The sequence below is a fragment of the Hermetia illucens genome, chromosome 5, assembly GCF_905115235.1.
Source record: "Hermetia illucens chromosome 5, iHerIll2.2.curated.20191125, whole genome shotgun sequence".
NCBI lineage: Eukaryota > Metazoa > Arthropoda > Insecta > Diptera > Stratiomyidae > Hermetia > Hermetia illucens.
This window is the reverse complement of record NC_051853.1, coordinates 99,417,881-99,437,816: the sequence shown is the minus strand read 5'-3', so window position 1 is coordinate 99,437,816 and position 19,936 is coordinate 99,417,881. Positions and strand designations below refer to the sequence as shown.

Below are 19,936 nucleotides of genomic sequence, written 5' to 3'. Positions count from 1 at the left end.
TCCGGTCTGGATTTCCCTGCAAGCTTAAGAGCCTTATTCGGTACTCCGTCCAGTCCCGGCGCTTTATTGTCTCCTATTCTTGCGCATATATCCAGCAGCTTGTCTCTGGAATTGCCGTCACATTCAGAGGTGGTTGGAATGTGTCGGTGCTCTCCTCTTGCTGGCGGAATAACATGATAATTTTCAGCAAAGAGGGTAGGACACGTTATCTGTGTAGATGAACGGCCTCTGAATCGTCCGTAGGCACCCCCCGCCACCCACAGGTTTACGTTCGCTTCTGAGCAGAGCTCCTTAAAGCATTTCCTCTTGCTACGCTAGATGGCGAGCTTAAGGATTTTGCGGGCTGCTTTATAGACGCGCTCTTTTTGCCCCTGATCGAGTCTACCTACTGCCCTCTGAGCCGCTCTTCTAGCCGGGTGGCAGGCTGATTGAAAACCAGCTGGTTCACCATTCCACCAGTAGTTTGGTCTCCTACTGAGAAATGAGCACCTGCTATGCATGGACGCGTCGGATGCTTTGGCGATGCATTGGGCCACATGGACGGCTCTTTCCATAGAGGCGCCTGCTTTATCAGGTTGATCTAACCAGACCTCTATGAAGGTCTGTTTATCCAAATTTTTTGCAGACCACCCAGAAATCTTTCTCAGTTTCGGGCATGATGGGTCGTTGCCCTATGGCTGGATACATGTCTCAAAGAAGATCACTTGGTGATCGCTGTGGGTGTAGCGTTCGCCGACGTACCAGGACATACCACGCGCCAGCGCAGGGCTGACAAAGGTCAGGTCTACAACCGAACCTGACCCACTTTTCTAAAAGGTGTTTACAGCACCTTCGTTAGCCAAAACTATGCCCATCTACGCAAAAGCTTCTAATAAACTGTGCCCCCTGGCATTTGATTCTCTGCTACCCCACTCAAGGACCCAAGCGTTGAAATCACCAGCAATCACCTTTGCACTTCGTCCCCTTGCATCGAGAACAAGATTATCAACCATTTCCTCGAATTCAGGCGGTGTCAGACCTGGTGGGGCGAAGCAGCTGTATACATATACACCGCTTATTTTTGCCCACACAAAGCCACTGGCTGCGTGACTTGCAGTGCATTGTATGGCCTGTCGACCACAAGCCCATATCGCCGCTCCGCCAGTCGAATCTATGACCCATATGGGACCGTGACGATTTCTGTACGGCTCACTTATGATGGCGATTTCCATCTCAGATTCGAACGTGGTCTGCTCAAGTAAATCCTGAGCGAACCTGCAATGATTCAGGTTTATTTGAGTAAACTTCATTTTCTCATTGCAGTGAGCTCATTCCTAGATTCCGGGCATTTACTACTTCCGGCAATATACTGGTTATCCTGTCCCTCTTTTTCTTTGCACAATAGGCATTTGGGGTCCCTATTGCACTCCCTGGCAATACGACCTTTCTCCCCTCACCTTCTGCATCGATCGGATCTATCAATGCTGCTGGTGCATGCCTTCGCGAAGTGCCCAAACACGAGGCATTTAAAGCACCTCTTTAATGAAGTCTGTTCTCTTAAACGGCAGACAACCCATCCAATCCGAACTTTTCCGGCCGCCAACAACTTCTGCGCTGCCTCCGCTGGTACTCGTATTGTGGTCGTTTGAGTACTGCCATAGGCTTTTCGTAAACTCACAACAGACTCCTCCCTTCCCCTTTCGATGTTACTTCATCGAGATCCTTACATTGAATGTAGATCTCATATTTGTGGGCACGAACTGTGGCATTCCCCGCAAGTGAGTCCTTCACCTGAGCGCGAAAGTCATCAGCCTTGCCCACGCAGGATCTTTTCAGCTCGAACATGAGATCCCCTTTCTGGGTTCTTCAGATTCGGTTCACAATTCCCCACAGATCTTTTAAGTCGGGATCAGTTTTGACCTTTCTGAGTATCTCCGCGTAGGACAGATTGCCCTTACTGAAGATAGCAATCGCGTCCGGACGAGTTCTCACTTTTGATTTTCCTTTCACTTTTTTGCTCGTAACCTTAGTCCATCCATCGTTTCCATTCGTCTTGGGCTTCGCAACGCTGGTCGACTTTCCTACATTCGCTGTACGCTTTCCTCCTTCAGAGCTATTTGTGCTGGTTTTCAGAGTTTCCTGTCCGCCTTTTTTCTCTTAGGCGCTTGCTGATTATTTCAAAGATTCCCTTCTTTTTCCCGTACTCGATTATTTCGCCGTAATTCGATGGTAGTACGCTTAGGTGTCACTTGGGTCGCTTGTGACACTGTTGGTGCAGCAGGGTTTGGCTTATCCTTAGTCTTCCTTTCCTCCATCTGCGATCTATTATAGGGGACTCTAATAGCCCTCATCATATTCTTTATGGCTTTGTGGACGTTGTGCTTGTCCTTGATAAACTCGTACAGCTCAACTATTTTTGCCCCAAGCTGGATAGAGAGTAATTCCTCCGGATCGGGACTCCGCTCCCTATAAGTCCCGACAGGTTACTCCTTTTATACGCTTTTCACTTTTGGCGGTTATTAATCTTGCCTGTACCGTCTTTAGCATTGGTGGAGATCTCAAAGTTCATGAGCTTCTTTTGAATGAATCGCTTTCTTGTTCCTGGAGCACCTCCTGCTGTCACGCATCTTAAACATGTGCGATGGGTGTTGTCATGGTTCTTGTCGTCCAACGATCCATCTTCAGTTCATCCTTGTTTGGTCTTGCTACTGGTGTTCTCGGTAAGGTCGTACTTCGCTTGAACACTTCCTTCTTCAGATCCAAATCACAACATTATATGCCACATTGGCCAAATTGTCCATCACCGCGGCACTGCGGTCGAGGGATATCGACGACCGGGAGCCCGCTTGCTCACTCCCAAAAGCCGCCGGTACTGGAGTTCTGCGCCCCTGCACCGTAAGTTTACTCCTTCTCTCGTCTTCCATGGTGGTTTTATGTTCTAGGTATCCTTCCCATAACCATTTTGGTCCACGCACCAGAGATGAGCAAACACTAGCCCATACACAGTCAGAAAAGAAAAGTGCATGGACTCATATTTACACATCAATAGGTATGCCCTAATCCGCCAGCTGGGGTCGCGATTGATGGGAGATCTGGCCACTCTTCACAGGGAGTGATATCTTTCCACGTTGAGATTTGCATTTAAAAGGGGGTGTAAACATTTTTGTCACCGAATATAGTCATGTGGGTAATCAAATGAAAGGTCTCGATTACTACTCTTCGAAACCGGTCTTAGTTTTAAGATTTGTTAGAAAAGCGGGGAGTGGGAGGGGTGGAAAATGACAATTTCTTTAACGGACACATTCCCAGAAATCACCCAACCGAAAAATATGAAAAAATCATGATGTCGCCTCTGCGTGCCTGAGCCTCAAAATGCTCCCCATATTGATATTTACTCAAATTAAGTCAATAATAGTATATTACTATGTTTTTAGGGAAGTTGACTAAAACCTCGCCTTAAGTTTATACTATGGTTAAAAAAAATTTAGTAACATAGACTGTAGTATGACGAATGATATCCCCAAGTTTGGTAAAAGTCGTACTATTACTAATCAAGTTTCAGTAGAATAAAGTTGTATAAATTCATTGCACCCAAAATACTAACTATCAATATCCCAAAGTAGTAGTAGTGTAGTTTGACATGCTAAGTATACATATTTTAATGGCTACGTACAAGTTGCATAATTCTACTCTCAAACATACTTACATAGGAAACAAACAAAGTGTTTCATACCTCAAGCGCTGTTCAAAATTGCTGTTTGTTGAAAACCAAACCCTTTTCACAGTTGGTTTACTATCTGTCTATTTCTCTGTACGTCTCTCTGTCTGTCTATCTGTCTAATTATCTGTCAGTTACACGGACTTTTCTCAGCAACAGTTACACCTCCTAACGTAAAATTTGCTTGAAAGGTTGCGTCTGTGAACCCCCATGTATGCGGTGAATTGGATTGCTGTACGTTGAACTTAAGCGGGGGTGGGGGGCGGCTATCGACCCACCTAGGGCATTTTTTTCACGGAAAGTTCGGTAAACTACCATTATTAACAAAGTTATTGTAGGTAAAGTTGCCTCTCAGATGTCAACTTAGTACTCCCTGAAAGATAAAATATCAGTACCACATCGACTTGAATATCATCTAACGTATACGCATTAAGGGTTATATATACCATAAATGGAACCATCGAACCAATATGTTTCTAGATAAAAAATCAACAAAACCTTTCATACCTGACACGTTTTCCACTTCTTTTTTTTTGCTGAATTAGGAATTCTAGGCTCCTAACAAACCTTTGTTGACTCCCTGTTTTTATCAACTCAGAATCCTACTTCTTTGAAAAGGTTTGACAGCCGATGTTCATGGAGGGTTATTCCACACCAATAGTTGAGCGGATTGATATTGTGAGAAGCGAGAATACCTACATCGCACGGTAGAGAAAGGATTGGGAGCTTTCGAGTATTCATCATCATCCTCAACGGCGCAACATCCGGTATCCGGTCTAGGCCGGTTTTGCGCCGAGGTCCACCAATTCGATATCCCTAAAAGCTCTCTGGCGTCCTGACTTACGCTATCGCTCCATCTTAGGCAGAGTCTGCATCATCTTCTTTTTCTACCATAGAGACTTTCCGGGTGGGATCATCCTCATCCATACGGATTAAGTGACCCGCCCACCGTAACCTATTGAGCCGAATTTTATCCACAACCGGACGGTCATGGTATCGCTCATAGATTTCGTCATTGTGTAGGCTACGGAATCGTCCATCCTCATGTAGGGGGCCAAAAATTCTTCGCAGGATTCTTCTTTCGAACGCGGCCAAGAGTTTACAATTTTTCTTGCTAAGAACCCAAGTTTCCGAGGAATACATGAGGACTGGCAAGATCATAGTCTTGTACAGTAAGAGCTTTGACCCTATGGTGAGACGTTTCGAGCGGAACAGTCTTTGTAGACTGAAATAGGCTCTGCTGACTGACAACAACCGTGGACGGATTTCATCATCGTAGCTGTTATCGGTTGTGATTTTCGACCCTAGATAGGAGAAATTGTCAACGGTCTCAAAGTTATATTCTCGTATCCCTATTCTTCTTCGTGTTTGACCAGTGCGGTTTGATGTTGTTGGTTGATTCGTCTTCGGTGCTGACGTTGCCACCATATACTTTGTCTTGCCTTCATGTAGAGCCCAAGATCTCGCGCCGGCTGCTCGATCTGGATGAAGGCAGTTTGTACGTCTCGGGTGGTTCTTCCCATGATGTCGATATCGTCAGCATAGGCCAGTAGTTGGGGGGACGTAAAGAGGATCGTACCTCTTGCATTTACGTCAGCATCACGGAACACTTTCTCGACGGCCAGGTTAAATGGGACGCTTGAGCATTCCCTTGTCGTATACCCTTGTTGATGTCGAATGATCTTGAGAGTGATCCTGTTGGTTTTATCTGGCCTCGCACATTGGTCAGGGTCAGATTAGTCAGTCTTATAAGTTTCGTCGGGATACCGAATTCTCTCATGGCCGTGTACAGTTTTACTCTGGCTATGCTATCATAGGCGGCTTTAAAGTGGATGGATAGATGGTGCAACTGTTATACATATTCCAACAGTTTTTCCATCGCTTGCCGCACAGAGAAAATCTGATCTGTTGCTGATTTGTCTGGATTGAAGCCTCGTTGGTATGGGCTAATGATGTTCTGGGCGTATGGGGCTATCCGGTGTGGCAAGATAGCGGAGAATATCTTATAGATGGTACTCAGCAACGTGATACCTCTATAATTGCTGCACTGTGTGATATCTCCCTTTTTATGTATGAGACAGATAATGCTTCGTTGCCTATCGTCAGGCATTAATTCGCTGTCCCGTACCTTGCGCACAAATTGATGAACCACTTGGTGTAACTGGTCGCCTCCATATTTAACCAATTCGGCTGTAATTCCATTGGCTCCTGGCGACCTATGATTTTTAAGCCGATGAATTGCACGGACTGTTTCTGCTAAACTTGGTGGTGGCAGTATTTGTCCGTCGTTTTCAGTTGGCGGGACGTCCAACTCGCCGATGTTCTGGTTGCTCAGTAACTCATCAAACTACTCAACTCATCGCTCCAATATGCCCATGCTGTCGCAAATCAGATTTCCCTGTACGTCTCGGCAGGATGACCATCGAGGTGTATTAGACTTGTTGGTAAAAGTTCCGCGTCTGGTGCGGTTGCTCCCTGTACTTTTCTAGTTTTTCGTCTGTGAAGTCACTTCTCCGCTCGACGGAGTTCGTGATAAGTCTCTGCGCGTGCTCGCGTTCTTTGAGAATGAAGCATTACTCGGTATGCGGCATTCTTCCGTTCCGTTGCTAGCTTACATTCATCGTCAAATCAGCCGTTCCGGCTCGTTTTGCGGCTGGGGCTAAGTATCTTTGTGGCCGTATCCAAGATAACGTTCTTCAGGTGATTGTGAAGATCATTTGTTGATGCTTCATCTCCAGGTCCTCTGTTGACTGCGGTTATTGCGGCATCCAATTCCCTCTCATAGGTGTCGCGAAGGACTGTGTTGTGGATGGCTTCAGTGTTCACTCTCACCTGATTGCCAGAGGGGATTCTAGGTGGCATTGTTATTCGAACTCGGAGCACCATGCCAACGAGATAGTGATCCGAGTCTATATTGGCCCCCCTATATGTTCTGACATTCATCAAGGCTGAGAGGTTGCGGCGTTCGATCAACACGTGGTCAATTTGGTTGAAAGTAGTCCCGTCTGGAGAGGCCCACGTATGTTTGTGGACCGCTTTCCGCGCAAACCAGGTACTTCCAACTACCATTTCGTGTGACCCTGCTAATTGAATAATCGGCAGTCCGTTATCATTTGTATTTTCGTGTAAGCTATGGGAGCCAACGTATCGCCTGAATACGGGCTCCGTCCCTACTTGGCTGTTAAAATCCCCAAGTATGATTTTAATATCATATCTGGGGCAGGCTTTGAGGGTTCGTTCTCCTGCCTTGTAGAAGGTATCCTTCTCCGACTCTGCAGTCTCCTCTGTAGGGGCGTGAACATTAATGAGGCTTATATTTCTAAACTTGCCTCGGAAGGGCAGAGTGCTTAGCCATTCGCTTATGTTTTCAAAGCCGATAACAGGAGGTTTCATTTTTTGGCTGACAAAGAAACCTACTCCGAGCACATGGTTTACTGGATGACTGCTGTAATATATGGTGTAGTGGCTCTTCTCCAAGAAACCAGTCCCTGTCCATCGCATCTCGTGTAACGCTGTTATATCATTCCTATATTGGGAGAGGGTATCGGCTAGCTGCTCAGCAGCATTCAGTTTGTACAGGGAGCGCACGTTTCATGAGAAAATGCGCAAATCGTTAATCCGTTGTCGTTGCCGGGTTTGTCGTTGTAAGATCCATCCTGTCCGGGGCTCCTTTCGTGGCTTCGTAACATCGGTTTTCCTTGCTGGGTTGTCAGTCCTACCCAACCCCCAACCTGGAGGGCCAGTTGGTACAATTTGTCCCGTTTTTATTTGCGGGAGACTCGCCTTCATCCTTCTCCCTCTGCAGCTTTTCGTTATGAAAGAGCTCCCAGTGGTCACCACGTGGAGGTGGAGATGAGGTTTGGTAGTAGAATCAACTTACTACTCCCTAAAAGATAAAATATCAGTACCACATCGAATTGAATATCATCTAACGTATACGCATTAAGAGTCATATGTACCATAAATGGAACCATCGTATACGAATATGTTTTTAGATAAAAAATCAACAAAACCTTTCATACCTGACACGTTTTCCACTTGTTTTTTTTTTGGCTGAATGAGGAATTCTAGGCTCCTAACAAACCGTTGTTGACTCCCTGTTTTTATCAACTCAGAATCCTACTTCTTTAGAAAAGTTTGAGAGCCGATATTCATGGAGGGTTTTTCCATACCAGTAGTTGAGCGGATTGATATTGTGGGAAGCGAGAATACCTGCATCGCACGGTAGAGAAAGGATTGGGAGCTTTCGAGTATTGGTGGCAGTAATTCTATATGCACGTATAAAGTTCCAACATACAAAGAGAAATTTCGCGTGCAACAGTCTGAGCTTAATAATACAAGGAATAAAATCGTCGGCAGAATGTAGCTCGCGAAAACCTCTACAATTGTCGCAGTCAAGAAAGATATCCTTCTTCGGAATCTTAATGGTCATACCCTTCTTTCATTCTTTGGAAACGGCTTGAGGTACTCAGAGTAAATTAATTGTAGCGCAACCGCAAAAACTGCCGATGTTGTGATGGACAATTCCGCGAAAAGACATTGAAGCCAATAGCTTTAACCCTGTTGAACGCATTAGTGCTGGAGATGACTTCATTTTTGCGTGGAAGAACAGTTCGTATTCGCCAATTATTTACTTCATCTGCGAAAAATGGAGTTTAAAGTTTTATCGGATGTTATTCTATTGAGCACCGTGGTGGAATGTTCCTACTCATCCTCATTGATAAAGAACTTCCCCTTGACGTCTTTGACTGGAAAATCAACCTACTCTCTTGTGGTATAGTGTATAACAGCCAAATCATTATTATTCACACCCCCAAGTGAAAGGATAAAATCCGTTTTATTACTTTACTCGTTACGTTTTGCTTTCCACAATTTGTGCGTGTGTCTCGTTCTCCTACACTGTCAGCGACAACAGATATCCTCCAGGTCCATAAAACACATTAGACGCTGCCTCTGCCCTGGACGAAACTGTTAGTCTCTCTTTTTGAATGCTTGGTTGCTATGCTCCAAACGAGGGGTCCGTGGACCAGCAAACGTGGAAGGAAGTTGCTCTCCATTTGGTCCGGCCCAACATCATGTGGATATGAACTTAGGATCCCCCATATCCCAAACAATAGCTTTAGTTTAGGTTAGGCTCATACTTTTGGCGGTTTAACTTGGATATAATTGGCATCCTTGTCGTATTTTTGCGATTATACATATAAAGGAGCGTTTTCCATCTGCTGCCACTTCTGGTCACGCTGCTCCTAGGGCAGAAGTGAGGCAACGTCTGATGAAGGATCTCCTATATTCCAAACAATAGGCAGCATAATTTGTAGCCCATCGGGACATTCAGCTCAGCTATTGCTTTCGCAATGTCATCTTTAAGAAACTTTTTTTGACCATGTTAAGTTGCTTAAAGGTCTTGGATTGGAAGTTTCTGTTTATGTGTACTTTACTATTAGATTCTCTTTATGCTGGTCTAAAGCCGTGCAGTTGATATTCTGTCTAATACGAATTCCTAGGACATGCTTGTTGCCCAGATTACCGCTATCTTACCACGATTAACCCCAAAACATCAGGTTTATACCGCAAGAGTTTCCGCTAAACTTGAAGAAAGCTAGCATTCTGTAGGTACAAATACGAATTTATCATCGTATATTCATTAATATCTTGAGCATGGGTAGTGATTTTCCTGTTCGATAGCATAGTTCACTGTGGAAATACAGAGCAACTTATGCACGCTTTTCAAAAAGAAAGGTGTTTTTCTGCTGCCGCGCTAGAGGGCGCAGTAATCATCTTAAAGAAAAAATTTCTATGGTGGCAGCAGATTTTCAACATGCAGTTTCGAGAAAAACGCATTTAAAAAGTAGAATGCTATTTTCAGCCATCGAACCTTAACTGACCATTAATCTGCTACACCTAGACCATAAATCTTAGGTTTCTTGAAGAAACACATGTAAAGCCTTTCTTGTCCTTTTATGAAAGTCATTTGAACGTCATTCAGGCCGATTAATACGCACTTCATTACGGCGGTCGACATGAACCTGGCATGTGAGATTTTACCTGTTTAACATTGTAATTTTCGAACGACTCCGAATATAAAAACAAGTCGGGAAACCGGAAGCTTGACGCTTCAGGTATAAAAGGTTTTGTGTTTCCCTATGTGAGGAGCATAACGTAGTTCTCCATTGGCTTATAGTATTGACCGGTGATATTTAAATCGCTCAGTTCCGGGCAGGTTACCACCATTGCCAGAACTCAGCGATTTAAATATCTGGAGGGGCAGATTACTGCCATTGAAAGAACTGAGCGATTTAAATATCTCCAGTCAATGCTACCAGCCAATGGAGAACTGCGTAATGAAATGTTTCAAGCATTAACGCCACCTGGATGAAGTGACATTCCGCAACTGGTGTTCTTTGTGATCGACGTATCAGCGCACGTCCCAAATCTAAAATTTACTGCAATGTCGTCCGTCTGTCGCTCTCTATAGTTTGAGTGTTGACTATAAAGGACAATGAACGGCGTCTTGCGGTAATGGGGACGAAGATGTTGCATTGCACTGGTGGCGTGACACGTTTTGATTACGTCTGAAATGAGAATATCCGCGGTCGATATGGGTTTGCAACGATCGTGGAAAAATTGCAAGAGAGGCGTTTTCGATGGTGCGGTCACGTAATTCACGCTAACGAGAATTCAACAACCAGTATTGGTCAGAACATCGAAGTCAATGGTAAGCAACCAAAAAGCCGGCCAAAACAATGGTCGCATGATACAGAGGATGGGGATTTGAAGGTCTCGCGATTACATCCTGATCAGGCATTCGATAAAATAAAATGACGAAACCGATCACGACGAGCCGACCCCGCTTGTGAACTGAAGGCTCAAGAAAAAGAAGAAGATGTGAGGAGCGGTGAGCCTGACAGTTGCGTGTCACATAGTTAAAAATTCTATTGGCATCTATTTTTTAGAAAGTAATTTAAATAAATCATTTGATGGAAAGCCCCGTATTGAAATAGTCAACCTCATACGCTTCACACTCTGAGTTTAATATTATTAGCAAATGCCAACAATTTAACCAACATCAAATATAAACAAGTCGGAAAACCGGAAGCTAGACGCTTCAGGTATGAAAGGTTTTGTATATTTCTTTTATAATGAGATTTGGGTGTGCATTTGTCCCATTAGCATGTAGCACGTAAAATATGCATATATTATGTGAAAATGGCCACTTTCAAGTGATATTGACATTCATAGTCTTGAATTTGCAGAGGAGCGCAGATTTGACCTAGTATAACTTTGTTAGTAATAGTGCGATTTTCACCAAATTTGGCAAGATCATGATCTATACCGTAGCCTACATTGCTCCAAAATTTTGTGATTCTACGGTAAACTTAAGGGGGGTTTTCCTGTCAATTACTAAAAATTATAGTAGTATACTATTATTAACTTTATTTGAAAAGATATCGATATGGAGGGTATTTCGGAGCCTAGGCACTATATAGTGGCAGCCTCCTGATTTTTTCCAGATTTTTCGGTTTGGTAGTTCCTGAGAATGGGTTCGTTAAAAAAATGACCACTTTCGACCCCCCGCACTCCCCACCTTTTCAACAAAAGTCAAAACTAAGACCGGCTTCGAAAAGCACTAAGCGAGACCTTTAATTTGATACCCCACATGACTATATTTGATAAAAAAAAATTTACACCAGCCTTTTGCATGTATGGGGACCCCCCCTTAAATTCGTCGTAAGAGGATGTAACTCACTAAATGCGTGAGCGTTCACTGTTCCCATCTTTCTACCAAATTTGGTGTCAATCGCTATAACCGTCTCCGCGAAAAATGCGTGTGACCGACAGACAGACAGACAGACGGACAGACAGACAGACAGTAAACCGATTTTAATAAGGTTTTGTTTTACAAACAAAACCTTAATAAAAAAGGGCTAGGGAGAATTAGAGTCTTCTTGAATGGAATTTCAATTATTCTCGTTAATTATGACGTCAGCATCTTATTTGTATGGCTTAGGATGCTGTTAATTAGCACGAAATTGATAAGTTTGAACTGCTATAACTCTCCCAATAATAGTTGGATTTTCATGAAGCTTAGCATGTGTATGCACGAAGCTGTCCTCTATGTCGGTGCAAAATTTAGTACACTTAGGATGAACTTAAGGGGAGTTTTTTAGTCAATTTCTAAAAGTTCATAATATACTATTAGTAAATTTTTTGAGCAGATACCGGGATAGGACATCTCTCGAAGATTAGATTTCACATAAGTGTTTTACACAAAATCTTGAAAAGTGCTGCAGATAAGTAGATTCTTCATAAATGCGAATGTCAATTATTCCGGGTAATTATGACGTCAGCATCTGATTTGCATGGCTTTGGAAGCGGTAAAATCGCACGAAATTGCTAAGTTTGAACTGCTATAACTTTGGCGTTAATTGCCAGATTTCTACGAAATTTTGCGCGTATATACAAAATACTGTCCTCTATGCTGGTACAAAACCCAGAAGTCCTAGGATGAATTTAAGGGGGTTTTTCAGTAAATTTCTGAAAAGTAGTAATATACTATTAGTAACTTTATTTGAGCAGATATCGGAATGGGACATATTTTGAGGCCTAGATTTCATCTAGGCGCACCACTTCGATTTTTTCCGGATTTTTAGGTTGTGTAGTTTCCGAAAATGAGTCCTGTCTCACTTCAACTGCGTACATTTTGACTCATTACTCACGCGCTTTGCAATTTATGCCAAAACTAATATCGGTTTCGGAAAGTACAAATTGAGACCTTTCATTTGATACCATACACAACTATATCCGGTGAAAACAATTTTTGAATCCCCCCTTTGCATGTATGGGGAGCCCGCCTTTAAACTCCACCTAAATTTATGCCACTCACTGTATGCGTGGGATTTTATAGTTCCCATATGTCCACCAAATTTTGCTCGGATCGGTTTAGCCGTTTTGGAGAAAAATGCGTGTGACAGACAGACAGACAGACATTGAAACGATTTGAATAAGGTTTTGTTTTACACAAAACCTTAAAAATCACGTTGCTCATATATTCTACACTATATTTAGATAAAATTGATACAAAAAAAAACGATCCCTCGGATCCCCATACCGCAGCCATAATCAATCCTAAATTTCCAATATACATATATATTCCATTTTTAACGGTTCGCTGAAATGTGCTTCCATTACCTCTGGGACTTTTTCCGAAGCTTGCGCTGCTTTATCCACTCGTCAGCCAGTTTGAGATAGTAAATGCCATAGCATTAATGGAATTGTCATTCATCTTTCATAGTGGCTCATACACCGACCACGTCCATCGTTCAAAATTGCATAAATGTTAAAGAAGGCTTGAAGCTTTCGAAGAACTTTGAAGGAAACATCTAAAAGAAAGTTAGTAACATACTGAATAGATTCAACTTGATGTTAGTGTTGAAATTGTTGCATTTGCAGATTTTGGACAAAACAACAAAAGCGTTTATTTTCACAACAACTTTACTTGCCTCCTACTCCAAATCCAGAGCTATGACTCGATGAGACAGCAAAAATATGTCTTCAACCAGGTTTTTGAAGAAACTCCGCGCCTGTTACGGCATAAGAAGAAGTATAGCGAAATTAGCCTGATTTGTGGATCAAACATTCGAGCAGGTCTTTGGTGCGTTTCAAAAATTTCGATAGAGTCTGGCACTTCCCAACTAATTTCGCATCTTTATATCCATCGGCACAAATTTTCAATGAAGTAAGTTCTATGTTGCACGGTAAGTAACTGCATCCAGTAGAAACCCAACGTGTCCCAACTTCTGGTGTGCTTTTTTTTCTGCTTCCGTGATCCTATAGTCCGATGCCGGTCCTTGGCCTCTAGAAGTTATCGTCTCCACTCTTCTCGGTGGAGCGATCGCGACCTGACCATAACTTGGCTACATAACTTGGCTATTCGAACTTTCAAATCTTATTATGAATGTCAGCTTCTGGATCTTTATACAGTAGGTACAACTCATTGTTATATCTCATTCGCCATCCGCGTTCGTCCTCACTGGGTTTAAGAGTCGCCTGGAGGCTCGACATTCGAAAACATAAATTTTTTACTCTCCAATTTGGTTCATCCTGCCGTAACACAGGACAGGATGAATTAAAGTTTTATATAATGTGAAATTTGTCTCCATCGTACACTTTTATGTATGTTGATTTCTTCTATTTGGTTGTTTCCTTTTCTGAGCATCTTTCTTTTGGTTTGTGCCAAAATTATTGGTTTCCTCTTTTTTTATGGCAATTTTTTCGTTACTTTATCAACTTCAGTGTCTCCTTTGTATTTACTCTTGATCAAGCTAGGATACTTATACCACCACCTGGGATGATTTGCACAGTAGCCATTTAGATGTTAAATAGAGTTGTGGCCAGTCAATCGCGTTGCTTTAATCCAGAGTGTGTGCAGAAACATTTCGATAGTTCGCTTTGTATCTCTATTTGAACGCTAAACTGAGTCATTGTCATTCTAATTAGTCTAATCAGTTACGTAAGGACAGCAAACCATTTTGTATAGCATCGAGCGATCGATCGATGACGTATACCATTTGATGGACGTTCATGTTATATTCCCAGCACTTTCTCAGTATTTGCGTCACTGAGACTAAAGAATCGTCGACTTTCCGGTTTAAAATTCTCCCTGGTATTCGGGATCAATATTATTTGAGCGGGGTTCAAGCTTTATTTATATTATTTTGCACAGCAGTTTGTAAAATGTGCACAGCAACGATATCCCTCTATAGTTTTGCACCAGTGTTTATCACCTCTTTTATAAACAGGGCAAATAACACTTTTCCACCAATCTTTCAACATAGTTTCATCACATGAGTGTTTATGAGGTTAAGAAGCTTGGTTGTCAGTGTAGGTGGTCAGATAAGTGCCCGTATGTTCTCTACTCCTTCGAAGTGGCGGGATTAGATTGTTGAATTAAGTAGCTCCTCGAAATATTCTTTTCTGCTCCATCATCGACAACGGCGCAACTACCGGTATCCGGTCTAGGCCTGGCTTAGTAAGGACCTCCAGACATCCTGGTTTTGAGCCGATGTCCATCAATTCGATGACCGACGCCATCGTTCCATCTGAGGCAGAGTCTGCCTCGTCTTCTTTCTTCAGCATAGATATCTTCGCTATAGATTCATCATAGAGGACCCGCCCACCGCAACTTGTTGATTCGGATTTTATCTATTATACAACTAGGCGGTCGTGCTATCGCTCACAGATATGGTCGTTATGGCCAAAAATTCTTCGGAGGATTTTTCTCTAGAACGAGGCCAAGGGTTCAGAATTTTTCTTACTAAGAACCCAAGTCTCCGAGAAACACATGAGGACTGGCAAGAAAAGTCTTGCACAGTAAGGTTAAGGCGCGGATTTCATCATCGTCGCTGTTATTGGTTGGGATTTTCGACCTATTGTTCTTAGTTGACCAGTGCGATTTCATGTTGTCGCTTCTGTTCTGCCCGACCAGTGGTTTGGTGGATTTGAAGAGGATGGTGCTACTTGCATTAACATCAGCACCGCGGATTACTCTTCCCTGAGTTCATCCCCTTGTCTGAGACCATTATTATAATGAATGGTCTCGAGAGTGGGGAGGGAGAGGGATACCAAATTCTCTCAAAGACGTGTACAGTTTTACCCTAGTTGTCTTGAAGTCTATGAAAAGACGATGCAACTGATTGCCATATTCCAATAGTTTTTCAGTTGCTTGCCGCAAAGGGAAAATCTGATATTTTGCTGATTTGCCTGCAGTGAAGCCTCTTTGTCAAGCGCCAATTATATCCTGGGCATATGGGGCTATTCGGGCTGGAAAGATAACGGAGAATATCTTATAGATGGTAATCGGCAACGTGATACCTCTATAGTTGCTGCATCGCGTCATATTTCCCTTTTTATGTACGGGAAAAGTAATTACTCTTCGCTAGTGCTCCCCCACATCTTCAGCATCAGTTAATGAACTGCTTAGCTTATTTGGTCATCTCCATATTTAACCAACTTGGCTGTGATTTTTAAGCCGATGGATTGTACGGACTGTTTTTTCTATGCTTAGTTGTGATAGCACTTTTCTGTCGTCTTCATTTGGTTAGGTCACCAACTCGTCGATATTTTGGTTCTTGTGCAGTTCATCAAAGTACTCAACCCATCGCTCCAATATACCCATTCTGTGGGAAATCAGATTTAACTCGTTGTCTCAACAGTAGAGGTGTACAAGGCTACATCCTACTGGCTTGTTGGTAAAACTTCCACGCTTGGTGCGGTTGCTCGTGGTGCTTTTCGAGTTAACAAATATGCTGGTTCTCCCAGGCTTTCTTTTTCTTTCTATGAAGTCGCTTCTTCCCTCGACAAAGTTCGTATTAGGTACCTGCACCTGCCGCGTTCGTTGGGAGTGTAGCATTGTCCGGTTTGGGGTATTCTTCCCTTTCGCTGCTAGCTTACATTTATCGTTAAACCAATTGTTCTGACTTTTTTTGTGATTGGGGCCAAGTATGTTTGTAACCGTGTCAATGATAATTTCCTTTGGGTAATTGTGAAGATCATTCGTTGATGGTTAACCTCTAGGACCTCTGTTAGCTGCGGTTATTGCAGCATCCATTTCCCCTTATAGGTATTATGGAGGGCTCTGTTATGAATGATTTAGTGTTCACTCTCATTGGATTGTCAGAGCGGATTCGAACTGTTATTTGAGCTCGGAACACCATGCCAACGAGATAGTTGCCCGAGTCTATATTGGCTCCCCTATATGTTCTGACATTTATTAAGACTGCAAGGTGGTGGCGTTCGATCACCACATAGTCAATTTGGTTGAAAGTGGTCCCGTCTGGAGAGGCCCACGTATGCTTGTGGATCGATTTCTGCGCAAACCAGATACTTCCAACAACCATTTCGTGCGACAATGTTAGTTGGATAATCCATTGGTTGCCATTGGTAGTTTTTAGTAAACTATGGGAGCCAACGTATCACCTGTATACGGGCTCCGCCCCAACTTGGCTGTTAAAATTTCCAAGGGTCATTTTGGTATCACACCTTGGACAGGCTTCGAGGGTTCGTTCTATTACCTTGTAGGAGGTATCCTTTTTCCACTCTGTAGTCTTTTTTGTAGAGGCGTTAACGTTAATTAGCCTTACCGTATGTTTCGAAACTAGCCTCAAAAACGCAAAGTTCAAAGCGGATAACAGCAGATTTCATTTTTTTTGGCTGACTAGTAAACCTACTCTGAGCGCAGGGTATAATAAACGGCGTCGTAGCTTTACTCCAGGAAACCGGTCCCTTTCGGCGCATCTCTTGTAAGGGTGTTACATCAACCCTACATCAGGACAGGGTATCGGCTAGATGCTAGGCAGCCCGTTTTCTGTACGGGGTTCACACGTTCTATGAGTCCGTTTCCGTTGTTGATTTCATTAAAAAAGAATTCACAGTGATCACCACGTGAAGGTGGAGTTTGGACTACAGAGATAGCTGTTGCTATTGGTTCAGCAGACGTTTCCCAGGTTTAATGCTCCATCGTGTGTACCAATCCGCGTTTCGCCCCCTTTGACCGACTGCTCTATATCTTTAATAAAATTCCCCTCAGCGACTCTGCAAGGTCTTAAATAGTGCTTCTGAAAGCTTTAGTTCGATCTGCAGACCTCCTTATTTGCATGTTTTGGTTTCTTTTTTCTGTAGATGTCAGCGGGTCATCCTAATTATACGTTTTAGTCTCATTTGGATTTTGTGGTTCGGTCTTGATATGCATCGTTAGACTATACGTTCCTTTTGTGCCAGGTTCGTATCTGATGGTTTTCTCTGCAGTCGTATTAATTACGTCTTTCAATTTATTTCATCTTTTAGCGTCTACAGGATATGTACTTCTAACATACCAATATACGTATTTCGATAACAGTTGTTGGGGTATACCTGCTACTCCCAGTATTTGCTGCCTTGCATCGATATCTTACTTCAACAAAATAGTGGTCACTGCCGCCATTTGCCCCGTAGCATGAACGTATGCAAGGATGCTGCATCCACGCAATGAGGCAATTTATTTCTGATAGTCTATCGTCTATCAAATTTTATCCCAATCGGTACCAACGTTTCCGAATAAAATTTGTGTTTCAGGCAATAAATATATTTTGAATGTTATTAGAACGTATCATACGGTAACTCAACCCGATTAGAAAAGTAATCATTTAAATTTTCAGGTCTGCATTCCAATTTCTACAATGATCATTCAAAAGAACAATAATGACATTCCCGAGTACCTCGACGAACAGTTTTTCAAAGGGGTTCTAACGAACCAAACTGGATCTGAAGATGTCAAATTATTTAGCCTGGATTTCTCAATGGGAAGCAGTCCTGGTGAAAATTATTTTAGCTTTATTTACCGCGTTCAAGTTGTTTATACCCTAAAAGGATCGGGAAACATCGAAACAAACTTCATTGTGAAAAGTATTCCCCTGGACGGAGCAAGGGAAGCTTTTGTAGAGTTCGACATTTTCAACAGTGAGAAAGTAATGTATTTCGACATCTTACCACGAATTGAGAATTGTCTAGATAACATGAAAATTGCACCAAAGTAAGTTCAAATCATTCATTGACCATCTATTTTGGTACATTAAACTGATTTCATTGCTAGGTGCTACTATGTCACGAGCAACCCAATCGCAACCATGGTCTTAGAAGACATGAAAGTGCCGGGATACAGGATAGCAGATCGGGTGAAAGGCCTGGACCTTGATCACAGCAAAATTATTTTAACGAAACTAGCGCAGTATCACGCTGGTGGCATGTTACTTCTGGAAAAAGTATGAACCGGTTCTTCTAAAACTTTGCAGTTCTATATAAACCTTCTTTTTCAAGGAACCTTCGTTGGCCACATCTGCACAATTAAAGCGAGGAATATTCTCATCAGTTAGTTTAGGACCAAACAATATAGGAAAGCTATTATATATGAACGCTTCAAGGCTTATCGGACATGCATCAAAATGGCACGGCTATGAAAAAATCATGGACAAACTGCAATACTGCTATAAAAATGAAACTCTAGTAGATAAGATTCTCGATACAATCCGACCATCACAAAATGATATACTAACAATCTGCCATGGAGATTGTTGGGTAAACAACTTCCTGTTTAAATACAATGAGGATTCGCCAATTGATGCTGTTTTCGTAAGTATCCAGCAAGGAAAAACGTTAAACTGTTTCATATGAACATTAAATTGTGTTGAAGTTCAAAGAAATTTTCTGAATGTATCTAATGATTTATTTGCAGGTTGATTTCCAAGGAAGCATGCGTGGGAGTATAGGACTTGACATTAACTACTTTTTCGCCAGCAGCCTGCAAATAGATATCTTACGTAACAATAGAGATCAACTTATTGAAGAGGCTTACTACCCTGCCTTCCGTGCAGCTCTAGAAAGAGGCTTTTATAAGAACATTCCCACAGTTCAAAATGTCAAAGATGAAATTAAAAGGAAAGCCATGTTTGGATTTTTTAGCTCAATCCTGGTCTTACCTACAATTGCAGTGAATAAAGAAGTCTCAGCTCAGAATACTGCTGAAACGTCTAAAGATGAAGAAAAAGCAAAAAAAATTGGAGACCTCTCTTGCTCATCAGAGCGATTCTTAGAAAGTCAAAAAATTTTGTTGAAGGAATACGATAGTTATGGATTGTTTGATTAATAGTATTGTTTGACTAACAGACTTTATTAACAAGTGTTACAGATTGACAAATTTCATTCAGTATTTGTACCATTTGGCTTGAGTCACATACAAATTGATAAATTGCCAATAAATGTTTAAAAATTGAACTTGAAGCAAGACATCTGAATAATTATGAGAATGGCCAACCAAAACAATTGACTTATATGTATACATATTATCCATAAGACTCTGTCAAAGAAAGTCAGGCGAGCAGTTCGAAAAGGGCAAAAAGTTGCTATAGCGGAGAGCTTTCAAACCATATAGGGAGAAAGCGGATGAGTGCCCGTAACTCAGGACTTGAGTTTTCTATACTGCCCGACTTTCAGAAACGAAAAGTAAAATTCGGTGCCTTTCAAATGACTGTACAAGTAAGAATATGAGTTAAAGTCAGGGAACTATAGAGATTGGAGCAACTGCTGCTAAAATACAGTGTAAAGTCTGTAATTGTATAGTGAAATATGATGCTATCTCTATTCACCAGGGAGGGACCTTTTCCCGAAGACTGGACTGATCAACTACCTCGACCTTAGCGGTGTCTTCTA

The 19,936-nt window shown here is 42.3% G+C and overlaps 1 protein-coding gene across 8 annotated transcripts in view; it reads left to right on the top strand.

Moving 5' to 3' along the window:
- Positions 1-19,501, top strand: part of LOC119657908 — a 48,735-nt gene extending 29,234 nt beyond the window's left edge. For 5 of the 8 annotated variants that reach the window (XM_038065080.1, XM_038065077.1, XM_038065082.1 and 2 more), the window contains 4 exons: positions 17,890-18,263; positions 18,324-18,492; positions 18,548-18,859; positions 18,963-19,501. In XM_038065080.1, the coding sequence (XP_037921008.1) occupies positions 17,911-18,263; positions 18,324-18,492; positions 18,548-18,859; positions 18,963-19,373 (1,245 nt within the window). In that variant the 5' untranslated portion in view covers positions 17,890-17,910 and the 3' untranslated portion in view covers positions 19,374-19,501. Of the gene's footprint in view, positions 1-12,989; positions 13,088-13,147; positions 13,434-17,374; positions 17,474-17,539; positions 17,725-17,889; positions 18,264-18,323; positions 18,493-18,547; positions 18,860-18,962 lie in introns of all 8 variants that reach the window. The other 3 variants (XM_038065078.1, XM_038065079.1, XM_038065081.1) reach the window with 3 other exon arrangements.
- The last annotated feature ends 435 nt before the right edge of the window (positions 19,502-19,936 follow it).